Below are 25,895 nucleotides of genomic sequence, written 5' to 3' on the forward strand. Positions count from 1 at the left end.
GCCAATGAATACATTGAAGGTTACAGAGATTACAAACCTTGCTCAAAATACCATCTCTGCAAAGACAAACTATTAGACAAATGTGTCTTATATGATTTTTTTAATGTATAAAGCTTTAAGAAGAATGTATATATTGATAAATATTGATACAAATATAGAAATTTTTTTCAGGAAGGGTATACAACAAAAAGTAATGCTACTTTTAGGGAAAGAGCTTAGGGTAGAGAGAGCTAGTTTTCTGTTTTTACTTTCTGTACCATTGAAAAATTTCCAACATGAACATTTGTTAATTCCACTGTTTAAAAATCTTAGGTTGAACTTATGGGTTAGATTTTCCTTTTATTTTCTATATTTAAGGAAAAAAAAGTAATGTTTGGTTTTTAAAATTTTCCTCTTCCTTTTCAAATGATATGCCTGTTGGCTTAGTTGTTAATTCAGTTGCTTCGAGCACAAAGAACAAAGGTCATAGGTTTGATTAATTACGTTTGCAAAGAATAAAAATATCCCTCGGTCACAGAATACATTTTTAACTTTAAAAGTCATCTGGCAAACTCGTGTTGCTGATCACAAGGATGAATCAGGTAAGAGCATGTGGTTGACTCAGTACAAAACATTAATCTTGGAAAAATAACTCTAAGTGATGTCTTACTGACAGAGGGTAAGAGAGTAGACAGCAAAGTTACTCATCTCTAAGTAAACGTTTCAATTTTCATATCCATCAAGCCACTGTACTTCTGAACAGAATATAAACAAGACTTTAACTATCAGAGAAAATACAGTCCCTGTACTTCCAGAAAAACTAAAAACTATAGCTTCACAAAGCTTACTAATTTCAAAGATGATATACTTATTAATGTACTATAAAAACATCAAATAAAACACATATATACCTGTAACATCTTCTGGATCTGATACAACAATATGTGCATTTAGTTCCTGTAGCTTGTGATGCAGTTCTTCTAATTTTTTATTTGATTTTTTCAAAATGTTGTCCACATAAGCCAAACTTTTTTTATCTGTTGTGACTTTCCTCAGATTTTCAGCTCCTTCTTTGATTTTCAGTTCTTTCCTTATTTCTCTCTTGATTCGATCCTTGATGTCATCCAATTTCTGTTGCACCATTGTATCTGAAAAGTCTAATTTTTGAACAGCACTCACATTCTCAGAAAATGGAAGACTCCGGGAATCTCCCTACAGGAAAACAAAAAACAAAAAACAAAAAACATACAAATGTGATAGTTTAGGAAAGTTAGCTGCTCAGTAAAATGTGCAGCCTAAGAACAAAACTGTGTATTCAGTGATTCTTTATTAAATACATTATACCTAATTACATTTAATTCTTTTCTTAGTAAGCAAGAGACTAGTTACCTTTATTATTGCCATATAAGAGCCTAAGTTAAAAAACTCTGCCCACTCACTAAATAGCATTACCTGACAAATTTATATTAAAATAAACACATCTACACACAAAGGCATCTTAGGGTTGTATAAAGACAGTGGATTTCTGATATCCTATGAACCCAAATTAGACCCTAACACCTACGCTATGAACCTTGAGCAAGCTACTTTTTTTAAACCTTTATTTATTTATTTATTTATTTTTTCTAATGTTCAGTTTGAGAGATAGATAGATAGAGAGAGAGAGAGAGAGAGAGAGAGAGAGAGAGAATGATTGAGCAAGCAGGGAAGAGGCAGAGAGAGAGAGGGAGACAGAGAATCCCAAGCAGGTTGCACGCTGTCAGGGCGAAGCCTGATCTCATGAACTGCAAGATCTGACCTGAGCAGAAATCAAGAGTTGGACCGTTAATCGACTGAGCCACCCAGGCACCCCTTGAGCAAGTTATTTAACCTTTCAAATAAATATTCAGTTTAATCATCTGTAAAATCTACATAATATTGTCAGCTTTCAGAGTTATTGTGATAATACAAAATATTTTATGTGTAGCTTCAAGCACAATTCTTGGCCCATTGTACAGTCACTCAATAAGTAAAAATTATTATTAAATTCCAAAGGTAAGATATAATTTTATTTGATCTTCTATTTAAAAAAAAAAAACTTAAAAAAACTAATAGTGGGGGCACCAGAGTAGCTTAGTCAGTTAAGCCTCCAACTCTTGATTTCAGCTCAGGTGATGATTTCAGTTGTGAGGTTAAGCCCCACATAGGGCTCTCACAGAGGGGTTGGTGGTGGGGGGGAGTCTGCTTGAGATTCTCTCTCTCCTTTTCTCTCTGCCTCTCCCCTGCTGGTAAGTGCACACACATGTGCTCTAACACACACACACACACACACACACACACACACACACACACACACCAAACAAATATTGGCAAAAATAAAGTTATATCCTTATGATCACTTTTTGGATAATGAATTAAATGCATCAGGATTCAGATAGACTATATACAGAACTCTATATATTTCATGGCTAATTATCCCAATTGATAATGTGATTGACTACGAAAACATCATTACCAGAAAATATGTCTCCATTATGTCTTACTGATAGAAGCTAAGACAATACACAGTACCAGTTATTCATCTTAATGTAAAAATCAGATTGGGTAAGTACAACCTTACTTGTACTTGTACTAACCTACAAACCAAAGTTATGCCCTAGCTATTTGTATATCATTTGCTATTTTAAATTCCATTACTCTAATACAACTGGTCTTTAAATTTTCAACTTCTGAAACATAAAACTTAGGGATAATGTTTACTTTGGGGAAGAGGTATTGAGCTTGTGGTTATAAAAGGTTATAAAAATGAGAAACATTTCACTATGCACCCTTATGTAGCTTTTGAACAGATGCAATTAATTAAAAAATTTTCCTTAATTTCTTTGAGAATTCATCATAACCATATAAATAAGTTCTATTTAAGTTACTAGGTACAAATACTTTTTACATCTAATTCTTAACCTCTAAAAACCAGGTTATCTTGCAGAATAATGAGTTAATATATGAGAAGATATGGGATCTTGGCTTTGGACCAAATTACCCTGTGCCAAAGGGCATACTATGCAAAGAATGTAGTTGATAAATCTGTTCTTAAGCTTTTTAGGTCCAAGAACCGCTTTGGAACTCTGACAAAAAACAGTAGGACAAAGAAAATTTCATGTTTGTATATATAATTTCCAGGTTCCATGGATCTGAGATTAAGAATTCCTAGGATAAGGGGCACCTGGGTGGATCAGTTGGTTAAGTGTCCGACTCTTTCTTGGTTTTGGCTCAGGTCATGATCTTACTCACAGTTGTTGAGTTTGAGCCCTGCATCTGTCTCTGCATTGATGGCGTGGAGCCTGCTTGGGATTCTGTCTCCCTCTCTCTCTGCCCCTCCCCTGCTAGCTCTTTATCTTTCTCTCAAAATAAATAAATAAACTTAAAAAAAAAAAAAAGAATTCCTAGGATAAGTGATCTATACCTGATTGGCCTTAAATTTCTGATCCTCAACTATGTGGATACAGAATGATCTTGTATCTGGGTCAAAAAAAAATGTCTACATTTTTCACTACTTATAATGGAATGTAAGTCCTATTATCCATTTATTCAGTTTCCAAAGCTGTGAATCTACCTTTGGCTGGTTATCAAAAACAATAGCATATTACTACTGTTAAAAAATAAAATGCCAAATTTCTGCTGTCTAGATTCAGGTAAAGTGGATTGAGGCAAACAATGCTCAGATGAAAAAGTTTAAGCTAACTTCATTTCTGTAGATATTTTTATTTCTATTCTCACAGACTTAGAAAATATGAACTGCTTTCACAAATTTGTGCTTTAATATTATGTACTAAGCTAGAGACTCCCTAAGTTTCTTGGCTCATGGTGACCTTAGTGCATCAGTAATTTTTACCATATGCCCCACAGGCCAAGAGAAATATGTAACAATTCTGTATACTAAATACTAAGATCCTAATTACTTAATAGTTAAATTATGATAACTTAGTAGCTGATTGAAATAACACAACTTGAAAGAAAACGTTACTCTTTTTTTTTTCTTTCTTTAATAACCACACTTATTAATGGACTGTGTCTGACAATTGGGTACCTTCACAATTTCTCAACCCTTGAATTCAGACTGGACACTCCCAGCCTCATTTCCTGTTCCTCCATAAAGGGAATGTAGATAAATCTAATATTGAAACCTGAGTCCAGTTAGTTCACATGATACTCAACAAATGGTGTCACTGTGTTTCCCCGGAAATTTTTTTTTTCAAAAAAAAATTTTTTTTTTTTTTGGGACAGAGAGAGACAGAGCATGAACGGGGGAGGGGCAGAGAGAGAGGGAGAGACAGAATCGGAAACAGGCTCCAGGCTCCGAGCCATCAGCCCAGAGCCTGACGCGGGGCTCGAACTCCCGGACCGCGAGATCGTGACCTGGCTGAAGTCGGACGCTTAACCGACTGCGCCACCCAGGCGCCCCTCCCCGGAAATTTTAAAATACACTGCAACATCCTGAGAGTCTGCTGAGGCACCCCAGAGAACCTTGTTGCACAGTTTGGGAACTGTGGTAGTAAAATATAAAGGCTGTTAAAAAATACTGTTACACGAAAATGGCATTAATATTTGATGTGAATCCTTGAAGGCCTTTTGCCTACTTCAATTCATTTCTTTTCAATTTTCTCCCTAAATTCCAATTCTATCAAACTACAGAATTTACTGCTGGACACAAACTATCTTGGCTCAGCTACTAATGCATGCTGCACCTTTGGAAAGTATCACCTTTCCTGCAGAAATCAACCATTTCTTCCTAGTCCTTTCTCTGCTAACTTTTACTTTCTATCAAAGTAGATCACAATTCTTCATGGAAAATAATTTCCTGCCTTTACCCTCTTAGAATTTAGATTAAATGCCTCTCCTCACCACCCCAAAGACTATGATCAATTTGAAGGCAGGCTTAAACCTGGCAGAGTAGTTCTGTTTTGTTTTCCTAATGATTTGTCCATTATTTAATATTTTTCTTATAGAAGTCAGGAAAATCTGTCACTGCTGAGGAACTCAGGCATTCCTCCTTCTGATAAGGAGAACTACTTATATTCCAGGAAACTCAAAGGCAAAATTGATATTCAACCACAGCAACTACATTAGCTAAAATTCGATACAGACCATATGTGGTTAGCATGTTTGTTTCCTCTTCCTTTTTGCATAGGACTAAATTTTTAGTAACCATATTTCACTCCCATCTTTTGTTGTGACATGGCTTAAATATTTTTTGAAAAGGAGTGTAAGAGATGTCTACAATATAATCAATAATTTAAGATAACCAAAAGTCCTCTGACAGTAGATAAGAAAGGTTATAGTACTTTCTATTACTACTTTCCTAAAAATTTTAGTTGCAATACACTGTGAAATTTCCTGAAAAATAGAATTTTCTTGCATTTGGAACATGTGAGATATTTTATCTATTAAATTATGTCCCTATCCTAAAAAAATAATAAAATAATTATATCATAAATGTCAGAATCAGTACTAGGCGATGAAATAATATTCCTGACACAAGTAAAATAAATTAGCCTCAGAAAATAAATATTTAACCAGTGAAAATCTTCAGTGATAATCTTTGTCTCAGTAGGTTCTTCTATAGGCAGTAATAACTGTCTCCACTATCTACATTATATTAATTTACGTTTACAAGCTTACCACTTTCATCCTCCATTCACAACTGTTTTCTACTCTGTAAAATTTCATGCTTACCCCAAAATTAAACAGTAGATATCTTTTTTCATCTTTTCAAAACACAGTTAGATGCAACCTCTAATCACAAACTCTCTTAAAAATTCATTAATATACTCAGAAAGTATGCAGATAAAAGATTTTTAAAAGGAAAAAAATGAACTAATCTTAAGCATAAAATTAAACTCGTAAAAGTACTCTTGATGCTCCACCAATCTATACATGAAAGAAACCTCATAATTCTCATATCTTTTATCACTGAAATCATAAGCTAGCCACTCCATGCTAATCAAATTAATCTAACACTTTGCTGTTTATATTATTTTGCCTTTGTCTTTCTTTTTCATGCCCTATTTATGTTACTATCAATCTAAATTCACCATCACCAAATACTTGTTAAAAAAATATTTCATGTGTTTCATGGTTAATTCTACCTACTTTATATTTTATATCATCCATATCCTTAATGCAGTCATTCAAACAGATGAATCAAATCCAAACACAAGGAAACTATCAGTGAAATTAATATCCTCAGGATTTATAGAACAATCGAAATTATTTTTAGGTAAGCAGGTTTCAAGTGGCTACATAAAGGAAATAATAGAGACCTCATTGAGTAGGAAATGAAAAGTAAAAATTACATGGATTTCAAAGGAATCAAAATAAATTAAAATCTCAGTAGATACATAAATAGCGGATTGAACCAAGATAATGAGTTAGTATACTGGCAGACAGAAAATTTAGGAAATTTCTGATTCATCACACACAGATATGAGAAATTAAAAAAGCATGGAAGATAAAAATGAGAAGATCCAAGATCCATCTAGTAAGAGCTCCAAAATGAGAATATGGAAAATGAGGAAGAAGTACTGCATGAAGATAACTGAATGAAAAGTAAACAGAGAAAAGGCGTTTTATCAACAAATGAATGACAATTAGAGCAACAGATGTCTTTTCCTTAGTGACAACAAAGGCCCCCCCCCAACCCATCAAACTTCTATAAGATTTTGAGTTTTATCTTTTTTTAACGTTCATTATTGAGAGACAGAGACAAATACCACCAGTATTGTATAGTCTACAGTATATTTGCTATTTAACTAGGTTATTTTGAGTCACTAAAATTCTACTGTAAAGGGTAAGACTACACATTCCACTCTAGACCATACCATGTGTAAATAAAGTATTTCAAATACACAAATGTGTTAATATGTATTTAATAAACACAACTATTTTTACTTCATAAAATAAAATTTTGATCTGTAGACTAAAACATAAATTGGTATTTTCCTTTCTTTTCTAATGTTTATTTATTTTTGAGAAAGAGAGTGTGCATGTGCATGCGGGAGAGGTACAAAGAGACAATTTCTCCGCTGACAGTGCACAGACCAATGTGGGGCTCGAACTCAAAACAGAGATCATGACCTAAGCCAAAATCAAGAGTCACTCAACCTACTGAGCTGCCCGGGCACCCTGATATTTTCAATTTACTACATTTTAACAAACTTCCAGTAAAGTTAAGAAAACTTAAATAGAACCAGATCAGATTCAAAGAACAAAATGAAAAAGTCTGTCACTTATGATCAAATACTTCATTTAGGGAGAGATAGGAAAGGATGTTTACTCCTCACTGGCCAAGTTCCCAGAGAAGAAGTGAAAAAGCTGTTACTTTCCCTACACTATAGAAATATAAAACAGTCTGACCTGATAGATGCCAAGAAATGCTAGAGCACCCATAAAAAGTCACTGGGTACAACGGCTCATACAATGTTTTAGCTAGAAGGAACTTCAAAGATCAAGTAGCCTAATTTCCTTTTAGTTTTGAGGAAAGCAGGTTCAAAGCAGCTAAGCAATTTGCCTAAATTCACAAAGAAAAGTCAGTGACCTGGCTGGGTTCACAATGACAGTCTTGTGATTCCTAATTTGGTGCTCTTTTACTCCATACTGCCTTCTTAGAGATCTTAGGAGTATCCATTTCCTTATATTTGAACTACACCTTGATCTAATTTGCATTAATTAATGGATATTAGGTGCCTTAAATCAGGAATAGTGGCAGGCCATACTTCTCATCTCTAATTTCATCCTAATCCAATCTGTGTCTCAGGGGAGAATACTCTCAACCAGAAGCAAGAAACCAGTTCTAACACCAGCTCTCTGTCACTAGCTATATGCAACCCCAAGCAGGTTATCCCATCTCGCTGTTCCTGTTTGCTCATCTGCAAAATGATGTTTGACTTTCCTATCTTCCAGTTTTTAAAAAAACTAGTTATTCAAAATGTTCACTGAATGCTAGGCAATGGAAAATAGCACAGTCTACTTTTCTTTCAGATATTCAATTTATTAAGGTAGACAGACATGAAAAACATACTCTGAAGAAGCAACATAGCTTTACACAAATGTAATAGGCCATAGGGGTTGTGTGTGTGTGTGTGTGTGTGTGTGCGTGCGCGTGCGCGCACACGTGCATGTGTTTAACAGAAAGCTCAGCTGGAATATAGTATGATGGCAAGAACTAAGCATTTGGAGTCAATCTGGTGATGTACAAATTCTGATACTGCAACCATGTTAAAGCTTCAATTTCCTCACATGAAAATGCAATTATTGCAACTACCTTGACTGTATCATTTCTAAGTCTCATAATAGATATGCCTAAGACTAAGAAGTATGCTTTCATAGTAACAGTGCAGTTCCTGGCACACAGCACTGAAGCAGATAGTACTGGATGCCTACATAATATCCATCCTCCCTTTATCCTTACTGAGAAAATTCCCACTCTGCTAAATGCAACAAAGTACACAGATAAAATTGTCACTTCATTAGACTTTCTAGCTGCTAGAAGTAGCCATATGACAATTTTTGTCAATGAGAAGCCAGCCCAGGATTTGGGTGAACCTCTCTCTCATTTTGCTTAGACTGCAGATCCAAAGCCTGAAGGTGCAGGAGCCATCTTCATGTGACAGTACGGGACAAATAGGACAAAACCCAACAAACTAAAGATGGCAAAGCAGAGAGAGGTCCTGGGACCCTGCCGGCTTTACTAAACTGCTACACAAGTCCTACCCTGCCTACCTTGGATTTCTTGTTTTAGATATAATATAAATCCCTATCTGACCAAGGATCATTAGGGTCCTGTAAGCAATACAAAGACTTTGGCTTTTGGCTTAGGCAAATAAGTGATATGCTATGACCTCCTGCGTTAAGAGTAGATTTGAGGATTGGGGGAAGCAGGGAAAAGCAGGGAAGCTATATGCTCTATGAAGCTCTGGTAGACCACTGCAAAATGGTCTCAAATGAATCCTGCCTTCTTGCATTTACACTGTCTTGTAGTCCCCCTTTCACAGTGATTCAACACCAGTCTTTTGACTTATTCTGACAGTGTGATGGAAGTGACATTTTGATGATGAGGAAGGGGACACAAGAGGTCTCATAACTTGTGTTTTCACTCTTGAAACCTCAAATACTATTTACAGAAGTCCAGACTACTCTGCTAGAGAGAGAGAGAGGCCCTGGAAGATGAAAGTGACCACGTGGACAGACGCCATGTGGAAGAGAACCAAAGCACTCCAGCTGTTCCAACCATTCCAGCTGAGACACCAGACATGTGACTGAGGCATTCCAGTCCAGGTTAGCCACCAGCTGGATACAGCTGCATAACTGAGCACAGGCAAGACCAGAAAAAAAACACCTAGTATACGCAGAGAATCTTGAAAGTTTGTGACACTATAATAAATATGTAATTGAAGCTACTGTAGTAATGAAGGCAAGAAATAATGATCGCTTTAAGAAGTCTCTTCAATAACAATAATTATTAATTGCTTGTTATGACTTCCAAGAGATAAAAAGTATAACAATCTAATGTGGGTGATGGGGATGTCAATAACATTGTCATTATGTTAAAAATTGTTTTTCCTTTTCTTTCCCACCTTATGCCCCCTGCTCCCCACCTCCACACTTTGAGAAGGATGTAGGTAGAGACAACAATCCTCTTCTTTCAAAAAAACAAAATCATCACCTTTCAAAACAGATTTGCTTAAAAAAATCCACCTTACTTCCTCACCATTCCTGTCATAAAACTAACCATAAAGTGCATGTAGGTCAGAGTACCCAATCCTTAGATTCAGTGATTGGTTTAGGATTAGTCATGGATTGAAGTAGTCGGATTCAGAGGTCCTTTTCAGGGATTGATAAGAAAGTCCTTCTCCAGAGAACACCAGTTGCAAAGACAATAACAAAAGCTATTAAAGCTATTGACAAAGAGAAGTGCATTCTTTTTTTTTTTTACTGTAAATCATGCAACATTGTTTTTTATTATAATGCATGGGTTTTAAAAATTATTTCCTCAATCTCTCCATACACAGGCAAAAATAAGTATACCATTTAACATATCGGAACTTGCAAACATTGATCATTGCCTAGAGAAGGGAAAATTATCCCTAAAACATGCTTAACCAGAAGGCCAATTCATCATGATAGACAGGCTGTCTGTCCCCCATCTGAACCTTCATTTGCCACCATTCAGTAATCTTTCTTCAGGCCCAGATCAGCAGCACATTTCTTCCCAACAATCATTAAATGTCTGAGAAGACTTTCATCATCATCTGCTACAGAAATCTGGGATATAAGTTTCTTGGGTATCACCAGAAAATGCGTTGATGCTTCACGGGAAATGTCACGGAAAGCAAGACACTGGTCATCCTCAAATATGACCAGTGTCATATTGGCTGGGATTTTGGCTGGGATTTCCTTGTGAATGATCTCAAAGAGCATCTTGCTACCAGGCCAGACGGCCTGAGCCTTGGAGATCTCATCAGCCATCTCCCAAAAAAGTTTTTCTTATCATAGCCAGCAGAAAACAAAGCTAACCCAGAAAAAAGTAAAGATGAAAATTAAAGAGAAAAAAACCATGGAGGACACAGGCTGAGCATCTAAATCCAATCATGTTTAAACATACTCTCATACCCCTAAACTTTTTAGTCATAGTGCTAACCAATTCCTCTTTTGCTTGAATTTGGTTTGACTTAACGATTTCTCTTATCACAAATCAGAGTCATAAATAATACATCTGGCTTCCTGCTTTGAAACATGAAGTTTAATCTAATTTAGTAATGACAACTGCAAATCCAGATCTATATATGTTTTCAATATCAAGATCAATATTCCTTATTAAGTATTTGTGTACACTACTACTTTAAAATAACCTCATTTTATACCATGAAACTGAACCTAATGGGTCAGATTTCTGCCTCTGTTCCAAAGGATGCTGTTAGTCATTTTTATTTTTGGTCTTATTTTGCATACTCTTCTTCCTTGAGCTTTTGGGAAATGTTTCTTATCTCACTCAAACCATGTGACTCTAGAGAAGGTGTCAATGTTTTTAATGTGATTCCATAATCCCTGGCCATGGTTGAATGATCTAAGGATGGACATCTGACTAAGCTAAACCATAGTGTTCCATATCCTGGCCAAACATGACTAATTCATTCATCTCACAAATATTTACTGAATACCTATTATGTATGCTAGATGCTGTGCTGCATACTGAATACACAGTGGTGGGACAAAAAAAGGATATCTATATTGTATTAGAACTATATAATGACCCCTCCAACTCTAATCCATAATCTATATGCCTCATTCTAGTCTCCTTCCCTTGTTCATCTGTAAATTCTCTTCCACTAAGAAATCTGGCTCCTACTACTGGCCATCCACTTTAATTATTCAATTCCAGCATACATTTACAGCAGGATCAGAATTGTCCACCCATATCCCTATGGAAACAAGTTTATCAACTACAGTACAGTGCTTACATGTACTTCCTTTGGCTTTTAGTATTGCAGATTCTTTCCATTTTCAAGGTTACCTAGGTTAACACCTTTCCCCACCACTCCTTTCAGTGAGGTTGTTTCATATGTATGTGTAATATACTTTGATTCTCTTGTAACAGCCTGCGTTCCTTTCTCAGATCTCCGATCTCCTAAATGATACTTTATAATCATGACCTTACTCCTTAATGATACACCTAGTGCCCAGATCCTGGTTTCTAATACTAGTTTCCAAAAAAAGAAACAGGACTTCTTGGGGAAATGGCTGATTCTAGGAGTAGGAAAGATTCAAAATGAGCCTGGAGCATCTTGTAATGCAAGAAAGTAAAGAAATACTCAAAACAAAAATCATAGCCATTGATGGAGCTATGTCAAAGGGACACAAGAGCCAGCTTGAAGAACCCCCACTGGCCAAAACTAGAACAATTTTAGCAACAAAATAAGGTAGTACTGGATTATAATCCAAAGTATAAAATAAATATCTATGAGTCCATACTGGTATAAATAAATAACCAAATAAATTAATGGTAAAGGAGAGAAACCTCCTGTATATAAGAATTCAACATAATTTTTACACACACACACACACACACACACACACACACACACACACACTGCCATCAAAGAAGAGGAGCCTAACCCCCTTACTCCTTATGTCTGCTGTGCATAGTGACTTCCTTCCAAAGAGTACAGTATGAAAAGGAGGGAAAAAAAAATAACTTTATAGTCAGGAGAAACCTGACAAACACTACCTCAGCTGGGTGATCAAGGTCAACATCAACAGTGATAAGTCATGCTGGTATTATGTAAAATGGTACTTTAACACTGTAATTTACCTTTCAAAAACCCACAACTCTAGTCTAATAATGAAAAACACCAAATTCTAATAGAGGAGCATCTACAAAATACCTGACTGGCACTCCTCAAAACTGTTGAGATCATTTTAAAAGGAAGAAAAATTAAAAAAAGCAAAGTCTAAGAAACTAAAACAGCCAAGGAGAGCCTAAGGAGAAGTGGCAACCAAATGTAATGTGGCATCCAGATGGGATGCTGGAACAGAAAAAAAATGAGAACTAAAGAAATCTGAGTAAAGTATGGACTTTAATTCCTAACAAGATTCATTAACTGTAACAAATGTACCATATTTACATACAATGTTAAAAATGGGGAAGTGAGTCTGGGGTATGTAGAACTTCCTATTGTCTTCTCAGTTTTTCTATAAATTTAAAACTGTTCTAAAAAATGGTAAGTACTTTTTCTTTTCATTTTTTAACGTTTATTTTATTTTAACGTTATTTAACATTTTGAGAGAGAGAGGGAGACAGAACGTGAGCAGGGGAGGGGGAGAGAGAGACACACACACACACACAGAATCCAAGGAGGCTCCAGGCTCTGAGCTGTCAGCACAGAGCCTGACGTAGGGCTCGAACCTATGGACTGCAAGATCATGACCTGAACTGAAGTCAGACGCTTAACCGACTGAGCCACCCAGGTGCCCCAATAAGCATTTTTTCTCAAAGAAAAGACAGGATCCTTACAATCAAAAAGCTTACATCTAGAGAAAAGACACACATTCAACAAGTAAACCACAATTAAAAACTGTGATAACTGCAATGAAAAAATAAGATAGAACAATGAAAAACCCACCTATAATTTGATTAAAACATTGAGGAAAGCCTCTCTAAGACTCTCTGAGGAAGTAAATTTTATTCTGAGACCCAAGAGATGATTAAGAGTTACCCAAATAAGGTGAAAGAAAGAAGCACCCCTGCTTGAGAAACTAAAACAAAAATCAGACTTGTCAAATTTCTGGTTCTGGACAAGATCGAACAGGCTCATTTCTTTCTTCTCCTGCCTGATAACTAACTACAACTAAACACTCTGGTAATAAAACAGCAGACATTCTAAGACTCTGAGAGGTGAAAAAAAAGGAAAACCAGTTAGAAACTTCAGGTCTTGAGGAACACAAGGTGGTAAATTCTCTGGGTTTTATTTTTATCACAGAATTATCCACCTGGGTATCAGACAAGAACCTCCAAAGCCAAAGTTAAAAAAAAAAAAAGGTGGGGGGTGGTGGGGACATCTGGATGGCTCAGTTGGTTAACCATTCAACTCTTGATTTCAGCTCAGGTCATGACCTCATGGTTCATGGGATCAAGCCCCGCATTGGGCACTATGCTGACCAGTGCAAAGCCTGCTTGGGATTCTCTCTCCCTCTCTCTCTCTCTGCCCCTCCCCTGCTCATGCTGCCTCTCTCAAAATAAATTAATTAATTTAAAAAAAAAAAAGAAGACTCTCAAGAGTCTGCTCTCTCTCTAGAAGAATGGTGAAAGGGAACAGCTCAGCAGGACAGAAACCTTTTTTTAAAAAAAAATTAAAACATTTATTTTTGAGAGAGACAGACAGACAGACAGTGTGCGAGTGGGGGGGAGGGGCAGAGAGAGAGGGACACACAGAATCCAAAGGAAACTCCAGGCTCTGAGCTTTCAGCACAGAGCCTGATGTGGGGTCGAACTCACAAACCATGAGATCATGACCTAAGATGAAGTTAGACCCTCAACCGACTGAGCCACCCAGGCACCCCAGGATAGAAACCTTTTTGACAACACCCACCCTATTCGACCAAGCACCGTCTGGAGGAGCCTGGACTTAACTGGTAGCAGCAGATAGTCCAGAGTAGAATGGCAGACACCAAGCACTCTGAGGCAGTGCTCTCCTTCTCAGCCAGTAAAGCTGAAGTGAGTATACTGAACTTCTGCTCTTTGACAGCACCAGGGCCCAGAATGGGGCTCCTCTTACCCATCAAGGGGGAGGCATCAACAGAGACCAAGTAGGGAGTGTCGTCTCCTTCTTCAGAGCCTGAGATAGCCTGGTATGTAGCTTTCCTTCCCTGACAAGGCAGCCCAAGTAGAGACTAAGCACAGAATACATACTTTAACTCAACAAGAGTAGGCAAATCAGGATGATGCTTCCTTCCCTCAGCAGAGACCTGCTCCCACGTCCAGTGGTAGAAGATAAAACAAGGTGAAACTCCCATCTCCCACTTGTATGGTGTCATCATACAAGGAAAGAGATTCTGGGCTTTGCCCCTCATTGAGCAGTAGCAGGTAGTCTGAGACAGCAATTGTCTCCTCCAATGGTGTGCCATCAATGAAGACCAAGTGGGGACCACGCCAATTCCACTCATATCTAGCAGGAACAGACAGTCCTCCTCACTACCCCAAGAAGAGAATGGAGTAAAAGACAGATGACCTTGGAGGAGAGAGCTGGAGAAAAGAACTCATTAAACCTGCCTAAGAAGTCCTGCACAGAACCAGAACTTGGCAGAACCAATTCACACATCAAGCTGACCAGAATTCATATGCAAAAAGGTTTGAGAACCAAAGTATACCATAAAACCCAACTTTTTGGAATAGCTTTCAAGTGGTACACAAAGAATAATACTGTGAGGGCTTTGGAAAGTAAATTATCATTGGAACCAAAGCCCACAAAAGTAGGCCAGAATCTGTGTGCTAAACCTAAACAGTAAGTGCTTGCTAAAATAGAAGATTTAGATACAGGGACTCAATATAATAGTCAAAATGTCCAGGATAACAACAACAACAAAAAAAAAATCACTCACCAAAGAACCAGGAAAGTGATAAACTGAATGGCAAAAGATAGTCAATATACACCCCAAACTAAGATAAATCACATGTTGAAATGAAATTACAGGATTTTAAAGAAATCATCATTAAGAATGCTTTAACCAAAATTTTTTTTTGAAAAATTGAAAACAATGAATAGAATACCTCAGCAAATAATAAAAGATAGGAAAAAGAATAAAGAAAATTATAAAATTAAAAAACAATTAAAATAAAGAGCTCACTTGGGGCATCTGGGTGGCTCAGTTAAGCGTCCAACTTCAGCTCAGGTCACGATATCACAGTTCCTGAGTTTGAGCCTGGTGCTGGGCTCTGTGCTGACAGCTCAGGGCCTGGAGCCTGCTTCAGATTAGGTCTCTCTCTCTCTCTCTCTCTCTCTGCCTCTCCCCCACTCACACTCTGTTGCTCTCTCAAAAATGAATGTTAAAAAAAATCAAAACAAAATAAAATAAAAAGCTCACTGGATGGGCTCAATTCTGGATTGAAGATAACAGAGTAAAGACTCATTAAACTTGAAGACAGATGAGAACTTAACCAATATGAACAACAGAACAACAGAAAGGAAATAGATTGAAAAAATAAATAAACCACAAAAATCTAACGTTTGTGTTACAGGAGTCCCAAAAGGAGAAGAGAAAGAGTATGTGTCCGAAAAAAATTGGAGGAAGGGCGCCTGGGTGGTTCAGTCGGTTGAGCGTCTGACTTTGGCTCAGGTCATGAGCTCATGGCTCGTGAGTTTGAGCCCCACGTCGGGCTCTCTGTTGACAGCTCAGAGCCTGGAGTCTACTTCGGATTCTGTATCCCTCTCTCTCTCTGCCCCTCCCCTCGCTCATGCTCTGTCTCTCTCTCTCTCTCTCTCTCTCTCAAGAATAAAACATTTAAAAAGTTTTTAAATTTAAATTGGAGGCAAAATGGCTAACTTCCAAAATTTGCCAAAAGGCATAAATCCACAGATTCAAGAAACTGAGCAAGTCCCAGAAAGGATAACCCTATGGTCATCTAAAAAAAGCCAAGATGTATCAAATCAGACTTATGAAAACTACAAAAAACCAAGCAGCTTCAGTTCTGAAAGCAGCTAGAGAGAAATGATGCATTTCTTAACAGAAACCATAGACGCCAGAAGAAAGCAGTATAATATTTCAAATGCTGAAAGAACTGTCAACTTCAAATTCTATACCCAGTGAAAATATCCATCAGGAATTAAAGGGAAACAAAGACATTCTCAAAGAAAACTAAGAAAAATTGTCAGCAGCAGTCTTAATCATAAAGAATGGCTAAAAGAAGTTTTCAAACTAGAAGAAAATGATAACTGCAAGAGGTTTATAACTTTAAAAAGAAAGACAAAATGAATAAAAATAGGGCTAAATGTAATAGAATATCATTTTTCTTATGAATTTTTATGATCATCTGATGTACTCAATGTAGAGTAAACAGGATAATTTTAACTTTAAAATGGGGAAAGGGACCTAAGTAGAAGTATGATTTCCACATTTCACTCAAAGTGGTAAAATGCCAATACCAACAGTATCCAAAAAAAGTTACACATGCACGTCGTAATACCCAAAGGAACCACTGTAACGAATAACTGGTGATACGCTCCAAAACCTTATAAATAAAAATGGATTCTAAAAAATGTTCAGGTAGCCCACATGTAGGCAACAAAAGGGAAACAGAGGAGGAAGAAACAGAAGGAACAAACAGAAAACTAATAGTGATGTAGCAGACTTACGCTCTTACATATGTCAGTAATTTTAAGTGTAAAGGGCCTACATACAAAATTTCAAAAAGAGAGATTGGCATAATGGATTAACAAGTATGACCTGGCTAGAGGCTATTTATAAGACCCTAACTTTGAATATCAAGGCATAAGTAGACTGAATGAAAAGGATGCCATGCTCTTATCAAAAATAAGAGCAACAGTGGCTATATTAATATCAGGAGAAGCAGACTTCAAAGTGAAGAAAATTATCAGGGAATTTTAGAAGAGAGTCCTTACAAAACAATAAAATGATCTATCCACCAATAAGGCATAGTAATGTTAAACGTGGAAACAACAGAGCTTTAAAATAAAAGAAACAAAAGCTGATAGAATCCAGAGGAAAAACAGAAAAAATATACAATTATAACTGAGGATTTCAACTCTCCCCTCTCAGCAAAACAGAACTACAAGATTGAAAACCAGCAAGAAGACAGAAGAACCAAACACCACCATCAACAAGATTTAATTAACATTTACAGACTACTCCATCGAACAAGAACAGAATACATTCTTTTCAAGTGCTCACAGAATATTCACCAGAATAGAACAGAACCTGGGTCATAACACAAACCTAAACAGGGGCGCCTGTGTGGCTCAGTCAGTTGAGCATCCAGCTCTTGATTTTGGCTCAGGTCATAATCTCATGGTTCATGAGTTTGAGTGTTCCATCGGGCTCTGTACTGACAGCACAGAGTCTGCTTGGGATTCTCTCTTTTCTCTCTCTCTTCCCCTCCCCTGTTCACTCTCTCTCTCTCTCTCTCAAAATAAATAAACATTTTAAAAAAGTTAAAAAAAAAACCTTAAATAAATTTAAAAGAATTTAAACATAAAAAGCACGTTCACATAAAAGAATCAAGATAGTCAACAGAAAGAAAAATTTTAAGCACTCAGAAACTAAAAACACACTTCTAAGTAATCTATAGTTCAAAAGAGAAGTCTTCAAAGAAATTTTTAAAATACACAAAGCTGAATAAAAATGAAAATATAATGTAACAAAATGTGTGGGATGTAGCCAAACTTGCACCTCAAGGAATAAAAAAGAACAAAATATACCAAAAGCAGGTTAAAGAAGGAAACGGTAAAAAAAATAAGAGCAGAAACCAATGATATTAAAAATGACAGGGAAAAAAAAAATCAATGAAACAAAAGTTAATTGAAAAGATCAATAAAATCGATAAACCTCCAGCAAGACTAACAAAGGTCAAAAAGACACAATGTATGATATCTGGAATAAAATAGCAAGTGTGACTATAAATATTAAGCCATTAAAAAAAAAATAAGAAAACACTAAAATCAAATCTACAATCTGAATCAACAACTTAGATGAAATCAACCAACTCCTTGAAAAGGATAAACCACCCAAACTCACGTAATATAACTAATGTAACTATTAGATAATCCTTTACAGAAAATTCTCCCATAAATTTAGATGTAAAAAATCATAAAAAAAAAAAGCCAAACTGAATCCAGCAATGAAGAAAATTATACATTATAACCCAGTAGGGTTTATTCTTGTATGGAAGACTGGTTCAATATTCAAAAATCCATCAATATAATCCCCATGTCAAAAGAATAAAGATGAAAAATCACATAATCCTACCAGCTGATGCAGAAAAGGCATTTGACAAAATTCAACAGGCATTTATAATTAAAAATATGGAATAGAGAACTTCCTGAACTTGATAGAGAGATTCTACAAATACTTACAACTAGCATATGTAACTGAATGACTAAATGCTTTCACCTAAGATCAGGATCAGGATAAGGACATATGCTTTCAGCAATGTTATTTAACACAGTATTGGGCATTCTAACCACTTCAATAAGACAATAAAGGGCAAGCAGATTGGAAAGGATGAACCAAAATGTTCCTATTAACAGATAAAATGGTCATCTACATTAAAAAAAAAAAATCCCATGAAATTTACCAAAAACTTCCACAATAAAATAGTTCAGCAATATTACAGGTTACAAGAACACTCAAAAATCAGTCATATTTCATGGCCTTTTGTAGCAACATGGATGGAACTGGAGAGTGTTATGCTAAGTGAAATAAGTCATACAGAGAAAGACAGACACCATATGTTTTCACTCTTATGTGGATCCTAAGAAACTTAACAGAAGACCATGGGGGAGGGGAAGGAAAAAAAAATGGTTAGAGAGGGAGGGAGACAAAACATAAGAGACTCCTAAAAACTGAGAATAAACTGAGGGTTGATGGAGGGGTGGGAGGGAGGGGAAAGTAGGTGATGGGCATTGAGGAGGGCACCTATTGGGATGAGCACTGGGTGTTGTATGGAAACCAATTTGACAATAAACTTCATATTTAAAAAAATCAGTCATATTTCAAAAAAAATCAATCATAGTTCTGTGGATTCACAATGACCAGGTAGACACCAAAGTTAAAAACACAACACCATTTACAATCATTGCCCGAGTGCTCCTGTGAGGTGATCCACAGTACCCATACCTCTTTCTATCACATTCTTACTTATCGTACCTTACTTTGTCTTCCCTGCTTCACAATAAGTTAAACTCTCGAAAAGCAGATGAAGTATCTGTTCACAGCTGTGTCCCTAGCACCATGTCTGCCACATCCTAGCTAATCAATAAATATTTTTAAGGATTAAAAAAAAATGTGCTTCAATTTCCATAGCTAGATTAACAATCCCCCATACCCAAACCCCAAATTCTACCCCTTTCCTAATAAAAAAAAATGCTAGTTATATAAAAATTTCAGGCAAAAAGAAAAAAAAAGTACTGGGAATACAAACAGTTCCAGTCAGAAATCAAAGTAATCCTCACATTTTATAATATGGAAAGAGCTTTCAGTCACAATTGTTCTTTTCTATTAAGTCACAAGCATATTCAAACACAAAAGAAAATTATACAGTGAGCAAAATATGAATTTTGTTAGTAACTGTCTTCTTAATGACTGCTTGATTTTCCTGTTATTTTATCTTCACATTCCAAATTCTTAGACCCTTATATGCTTAAAATAGAAATAACTTTATCTTGTCTGCATTCTAAACCAGAGCAGAGGGCTTGTATCAAGTGACAGGTACTAGAGCTACCGGTATTTCTAGCAACATATAATCACCATTTTAGTGTTCAATTTTATCAATTTTCCCCTAGTAGTGATTCTTAAACTTTTTGTGTATGTGGAGTTGGGGTAAGGGGTGGGGGGCACAGATTATAAATCTCTGGGATCCTGATGAAAGCAACAGACTCTCAGAATACTTCATATGTGCAACACAACACATACACAAACACAGAGTGGGAGGAAGTTTCAGGGGGTTCACTGATCCCTAAGTTCATCCAAGTTCATCCCAAAGTTCAGAACCCACAAATGTCAAGCCTTTTGTCAACCAATAGCTGTTAGCTATTTCTTAAGAGCCTAACATAGACTTTTTAGGAAATATACCATATTCACAAAAAGGCACACAATAAGACCCTGATTAACTTCCTGGAATAAAAATTAACCATGTTAAAAATATAAGTAACTTCAGAAATTATAACAGGCAGGGCTCTGGAAGACCAGAGAAACAGATCTTCCTCACTGCCTAGATTCTGTTTGTTTGCACACCTCTGAAGATAAAGCAGGGGATCTTCTTCATTCTGATTCTCTTCCATTCCTAAACTTCCCAGGAGATAATACATACAAGTTCTGTTTTGTGTTCATGGTCCTAACAATATAAGAAATAAGAAGAATAATCTCATACACCTATTAGTGACCATTATACTTTAACTGACACTCTTAAAAACAGAGTAAAAAAAAAAAAATAAGGGTTACTTATACATTATATTTTTCTTTCATCGCTAAACATGAACTAAGTCATTTCCCCTAGCCAGTACTTCTCAATAGGGGCTTTATCACCACACAGGGCATTTCTGAAAAATGTGGAAATTCTGGTTGTGAAGATGACAATAAGACCGAGGCAGACAGGTGGGGAAGTGACTCAGGCAGAGGCAGAGAACTGTGACAGAAAGCAAAGACTCTAATGACAGAAAGCAAAAAAAAGAAAACTATAAGAATATCAGAACAACTAAGAACAAAGGTTTTTGTCTCAAAGGACTTAAGTGATTAAATCAGTAAAACATCAAAATCTTCACCGTTTCTGGCATTTATCACCTATTCAATTACCAGGAGGGCCAACATTATTACCATTATCACTAAATAGAGCCAAAAAATTGGGAAGGGATAGTACAATATCAAAATGGAGAAAAGACAGAACCAAAGTTAATTTTTTATGTGTCATGCTTAATTGAGAACATCTGATATATCACAAACCTACAATGTACTAGAGTGTTAAATATTTTTAAAATAATAAAACATAAACAAAATAGATAACATAGTAGCATATCTATTCCAAGCATAGTAAGAATTGGGGGTTTAAATAAAGAGATACTAAGAGAAACAATTACAAAGGAAAAGTCCAGAGATGCTTTTGTTGTTTGAAAATATACAAAGAAGGCAACCAAACTAAGATTACAAACAGACAAATGAATAGATGGACAGACAGGGAGAAAGAAAGGAAGGAGAGAAGAGGAAGGAAGGAGGAAATCAAACTTGGGACTGTCATTTAATGTTTTATTTACTGATTAGGTTGAAGAAATAGGAAGCAAGTTGTCAGTTACTCAGAGTTGGGAGGTAGGGAAGGCAACAATCAACTATAGGCCATACAACAGAACATCCCAGTGGAAGCAAAACCAGTTAAGTGCAAGAAAAGTTAACAGCTATTTACAAATAGAAACAAAAGAGCCAAGTGACTTGGTTGAAACAAGTTAAAACTTAGTGCGTGATAAAGTGTTACATGGGCAATTTGATAGAAATATGGTATGTGAAACTGAGTGCAACCTTGCCACTGTCCTTCATGTCCACTGATGACACAAGGAAAAATATTTATAATTACCATGAGAGCGAATCTCAGAGCTAGAGATTTCATCAAGAAATAATTTCTGGTGTAGAAGTGATAAATACTAGATATAGTAGTTGGGGGTGGAGGGGTGGGGAGGGGAAGAAATGCTAGAGACGTATCCTCTTTCAACTGCATTGGTAATCTTTATTTCTTTAGCTGAGTGAATATAACAGTGTTTTATTAACCTCTATACATCTTTTGTTATGCTTATATTATTATTTTTTAACAAAACAAGAAAGGAATAACACACACACAAATGAATGAATAAATAAATAAATAAAGAGAACTATCTAATAGTAAAGACACTGGATTCATTATTGCGGAAGTAGTTACAGAAATCTGTAGAAGTCCCAGAAAGCCATCTAACATAGAGTAGTCCTCTGTCTGGAATTTCAACACTACAGGTACAAATAAATGGCCTCTCAACCTCTTAAAACTGTTCTACTCTGAGAGCGCATTTTCTTGAAAACATGATAAGAATGTTCAGTAAATTGGTGCAACCACTGTGGAAAATAATATGGAGGCTCCTCAAAAAATTAAAATAGAAATACCATAAGACCCAGCAATTCCACTACTGGGCGTTTACCTCAAGAAACAAAACACTCATCAAAAACATACATACATCCCTATGTTTATTACAGCGTTATTTACAAATAGCCAAGATATGGAAACAAACCAAGTGTTCATCAATAGATAAATGGATAAAGATGTGTTTTACACACACACATACACACACACACACGAATACTACTCATCCATAAAAAAAGAATGAGATCTTGCCATCTGTGACAACATAGATGGACCTAGATAGTATTATGCTAAATGAAATGTCACGCAGAGAAAGGCAAATGCCATATGATTTCACTGATATGTGAAATCTAAAAAGCAACTGAACAAATAAAAAACAAACAGACTCTTAAAAACAGAGAGCAAAATGGTTGCTCTCTGGTTGCCACAGAGGAAGTGGGTGGGGGGGATGGGTGAAATAGCTAGAGTGAGTTAAGAGATAAAAAATTCCACTTACAAAATAAATAAATCATAGAGATGAAAACTACAGCATAGGAAATAGTACTACTGTAATGAAATTGTGACAGATGGTAACTGCACTTAATTGTGGTGAACACTGAGTAATGTACAGAATTGAACCAATGTCATACACCTGAAACATAACACTGCATGTCAGTTATATTTCAATAATAATTTTTTTAAAAAAGAATTTTCAAGTTGAAATGTCATGTTACTGGGTATATTTCAACTTGTAAGAAGTATTAAGTATATTTAAATTTATGCCCCAAATTATATACAAGCTTCTTCTAGAATTCCTAAAAATAAAGTCTCCTAGCTATTATTTAATTAAATTCTTAGTAATATCACAGTAATTTTTTCCTCTTATTGGAAAGTTGGTGTCCACAAATATTAATATATCACAATAAAACAATTAAGATGGCACAAATATATTAAGGGTCAAGTGAAATCTGCCCATGTTGGTGTCTTAAGTGGATCCTGACTTAGCCTTAATTTAAAATACTTGGGGCGCCTGGGTGGCGCAGTCGGTTAAGCGTCCGACTTCAGCCAGGTCACGATCTCCCGGTCCGGGAGTTCGAGCCCTGCGTCGGGCTCTGGGCTGATGGCTCAGAGCCTGGAGCCTGCTTCCGATTCTGTGTCTCCCTTTCTCTCTGCCCCTCCCCCGTTCATGCTCTGTCTCTCTCTGCCCCCAAAATAAATAAACGTTGAAAAAAAAAATTTTAAATACTTTACATTAGGGGGCACCTGGGTGGCTCAGTCGGTTAAGTCTCTGACTTCAGCTCAGGTCATGGTCTCACGGTTCATGGGTTCGAGCCCTGCATTGGGCTCTGTGCTGACAGCTCAGAGCTTGGAGCCTGCTTTGGATTCTGTGTCTCCCTCTCTCTCTGCCCCTTCCCTGCTTGCATTCTGTTTCTCTCTCTCTCTCTCTCAAAATAAAAAAAATTTTTTTAATTAAAAAAAATAAAATACATTTTATGCTATATTATATTAATATGGTGTTTTAAAAAATTTATAACAAACTCTGATTATTACCCATCTGAAGGAATCCTACACATTACATTCTTAACAATTCAGAATATGGTGTATTTAATTCTCTTCACAAATTTTATAGTAGTATAATTATATAACCATAAAATAATTATATCACCAATATAATAATCATAATTGCAAGCACATTCCTCCTACAAAGGTCATATTCTATGAGGTACTACAAAACCATATATGGGAATGGGTGGGAGTAACCTACAGTAGCCTGATCAGATACCAATGATAATCCAGCTTTTGACATATAGATACTCTGATCTATCTTCTGTCCTATACCTTAGCATACGGGTTTGCTTTTAAAAATTATTTCATTCAGCAACAATTTATTAAATATTACTATGTGTGAAGTCCTATTCTAGACATTGATGATACAAAGATTAAGCCACACTTCTGATAAATTGGTGGCTGAGATCAAAGTTCACAGTGTATCTACTTTAGTAACTTATTTAAAAACTATAGTCCTATTACATTGAAAAATGTGATTTTTAAGCTCACAAAATATCACTAAAATATATGTGTAAAACAGAAATAGTTTTTATTTTTTTAAGTTTACTCATTTATTGGGGGGGGGGGGCACAAGTGAGCGAAGTACAGAGAAAGAAGAGAGAATCCCATGAGGGCCAGAAAAAGAAAAAGAGAGAGAAGTGGAACTCTCTCTGAGCTCAAACTCATGAACCATGAGATCACAACCTGAACTGAAGTCAGATGCTTAACCAACTGAGCCACCCATGTGCCTCTAAGTTTATTAATTTATTATTTTTAAAAACTTATTTTAATGTTTATTTTTGAAGGAGAAAGACAACGTGAGCAGGGGAGGGGCAGAGAGAGAGGGAGACACAGAATCAAAAGTAGGCTCCAGGCTAAGAGCTGTCAGCTCACCAAAGCTTGAACTCACCAGCCATGAGATCATGACCTGACAGATGCTTAATCGACTTGAGCCACCCAGGCGCCCCAAAGTTTATTTATTTTTGAGAGAGAGCACACATGCACATGAGGGAGAGACAGAGAGAAAAGAGTCCCAAACAGGCTCTGTATGCCAGATCACACCTGCAGTTGGATGCTTAACCAACTGAGCCACCCAGGTGCCCCCAAAACAGAAATAATTTTTAAACCAGTAATGTGTCACAAAAATTTACTCTTTTTTTTTTTTTTTTTGTTTTAAATAGGCTTCATGCCCAGCGTGGAGCCCAACACAGGGCTTGAACTCATGACCCTGAGGATCAAGAGTCAGACATTTGACCAACTGAGCTACCCAGGTGCCCCAAAAGTTACTTGTCTCGATAAAACTAAGAAGGCCTTACAAAATAGGTTAAAAATGATTTCACCACATTATTTCCATTTCTCTTACCAAGCCTACACATATATAAGTATACCAAGTACAATAATTTTATAAGTCAATGAACTCATACATGTTTGTATTAGAACTGTAGAGGGCAATGACAGAAAATTACATAAAACACAGTTCTTCCTCCTCTAATTTTGATTAACAAAATTCAAACCTCAAATCTTATTTTACTCCTATAGATTTGAAACTTGTGGAAATTTCATCTACTTACTGAACAATTATAAATTATCACATTTCTATCTGCAGTTATAAACTGTTCTGAAAGTATTTGAAAAGTATTCCAAGGGTGCCTAGGTGGCTCAGTCAGTTAAACATCCAGCTTCAGCTCAGGTCGTCATCTCACAGCTCATGAGTTTGAGTCCCGCATCGGGCTCTCTGCTGTCAGTACAGAGCCTGCTTTTGGATCCTTTGTTCCTCTCTCTCTCTCTCTCTCTCTGCCCCTCCCTGGCTCATTCATTCTCCCTCCCTCTCTCTGAAAATAAACTTTAAAAAAAATATATAAAAGCATTCCAAATACATATATTTTTTATTAAAATGCATTGTATATCCAGAGCAATAACTTAAATACCTATGGTTTAATTACTTCATTAATATGGATATCATTTTTTCACCCTAATCATAGCTCATATTTAGTATTACTATTGGTAAAAATGTTATCTCAATCAAAAT

General features: G+C 36.2%; 1 protein-coding gene across 1 annotated transcript in view; it reads right to left on the minus strand.

The window, feature by feature from the left end:
- Positions 1 to 25,895, minus strand: part of PKN2 (protein kinase N2) — a 130,308-nt gene that overhangs the window by 80,347 nt on the left and 24,066 nt on the right. Inside the window, exon 2 of the mRNA XM_047870618.1 lies at positions 891 to 1,191. Coding sequence (XP_047726574.1) covers positions 891 to 1,191 — 301 coding nt within the window. The remainder of the gene's footprint in view (positions 1 to 890; positions 1,192 to 25,895) is intronic.

This window comes from Prionailurus viverrinus, chromosome C1, assembly GCF_022837055.1.
Source record: "Prionailurus viverrinus isolate Anna chromosome C1, UM_Priviv_1.0, whole genome shotgun sequence".
NCBI lineage: Eukaryota > Metazoa > Chordata > Mammalia > Carnivora > Felidae > Prionailurus > Prionailurus viverrinus.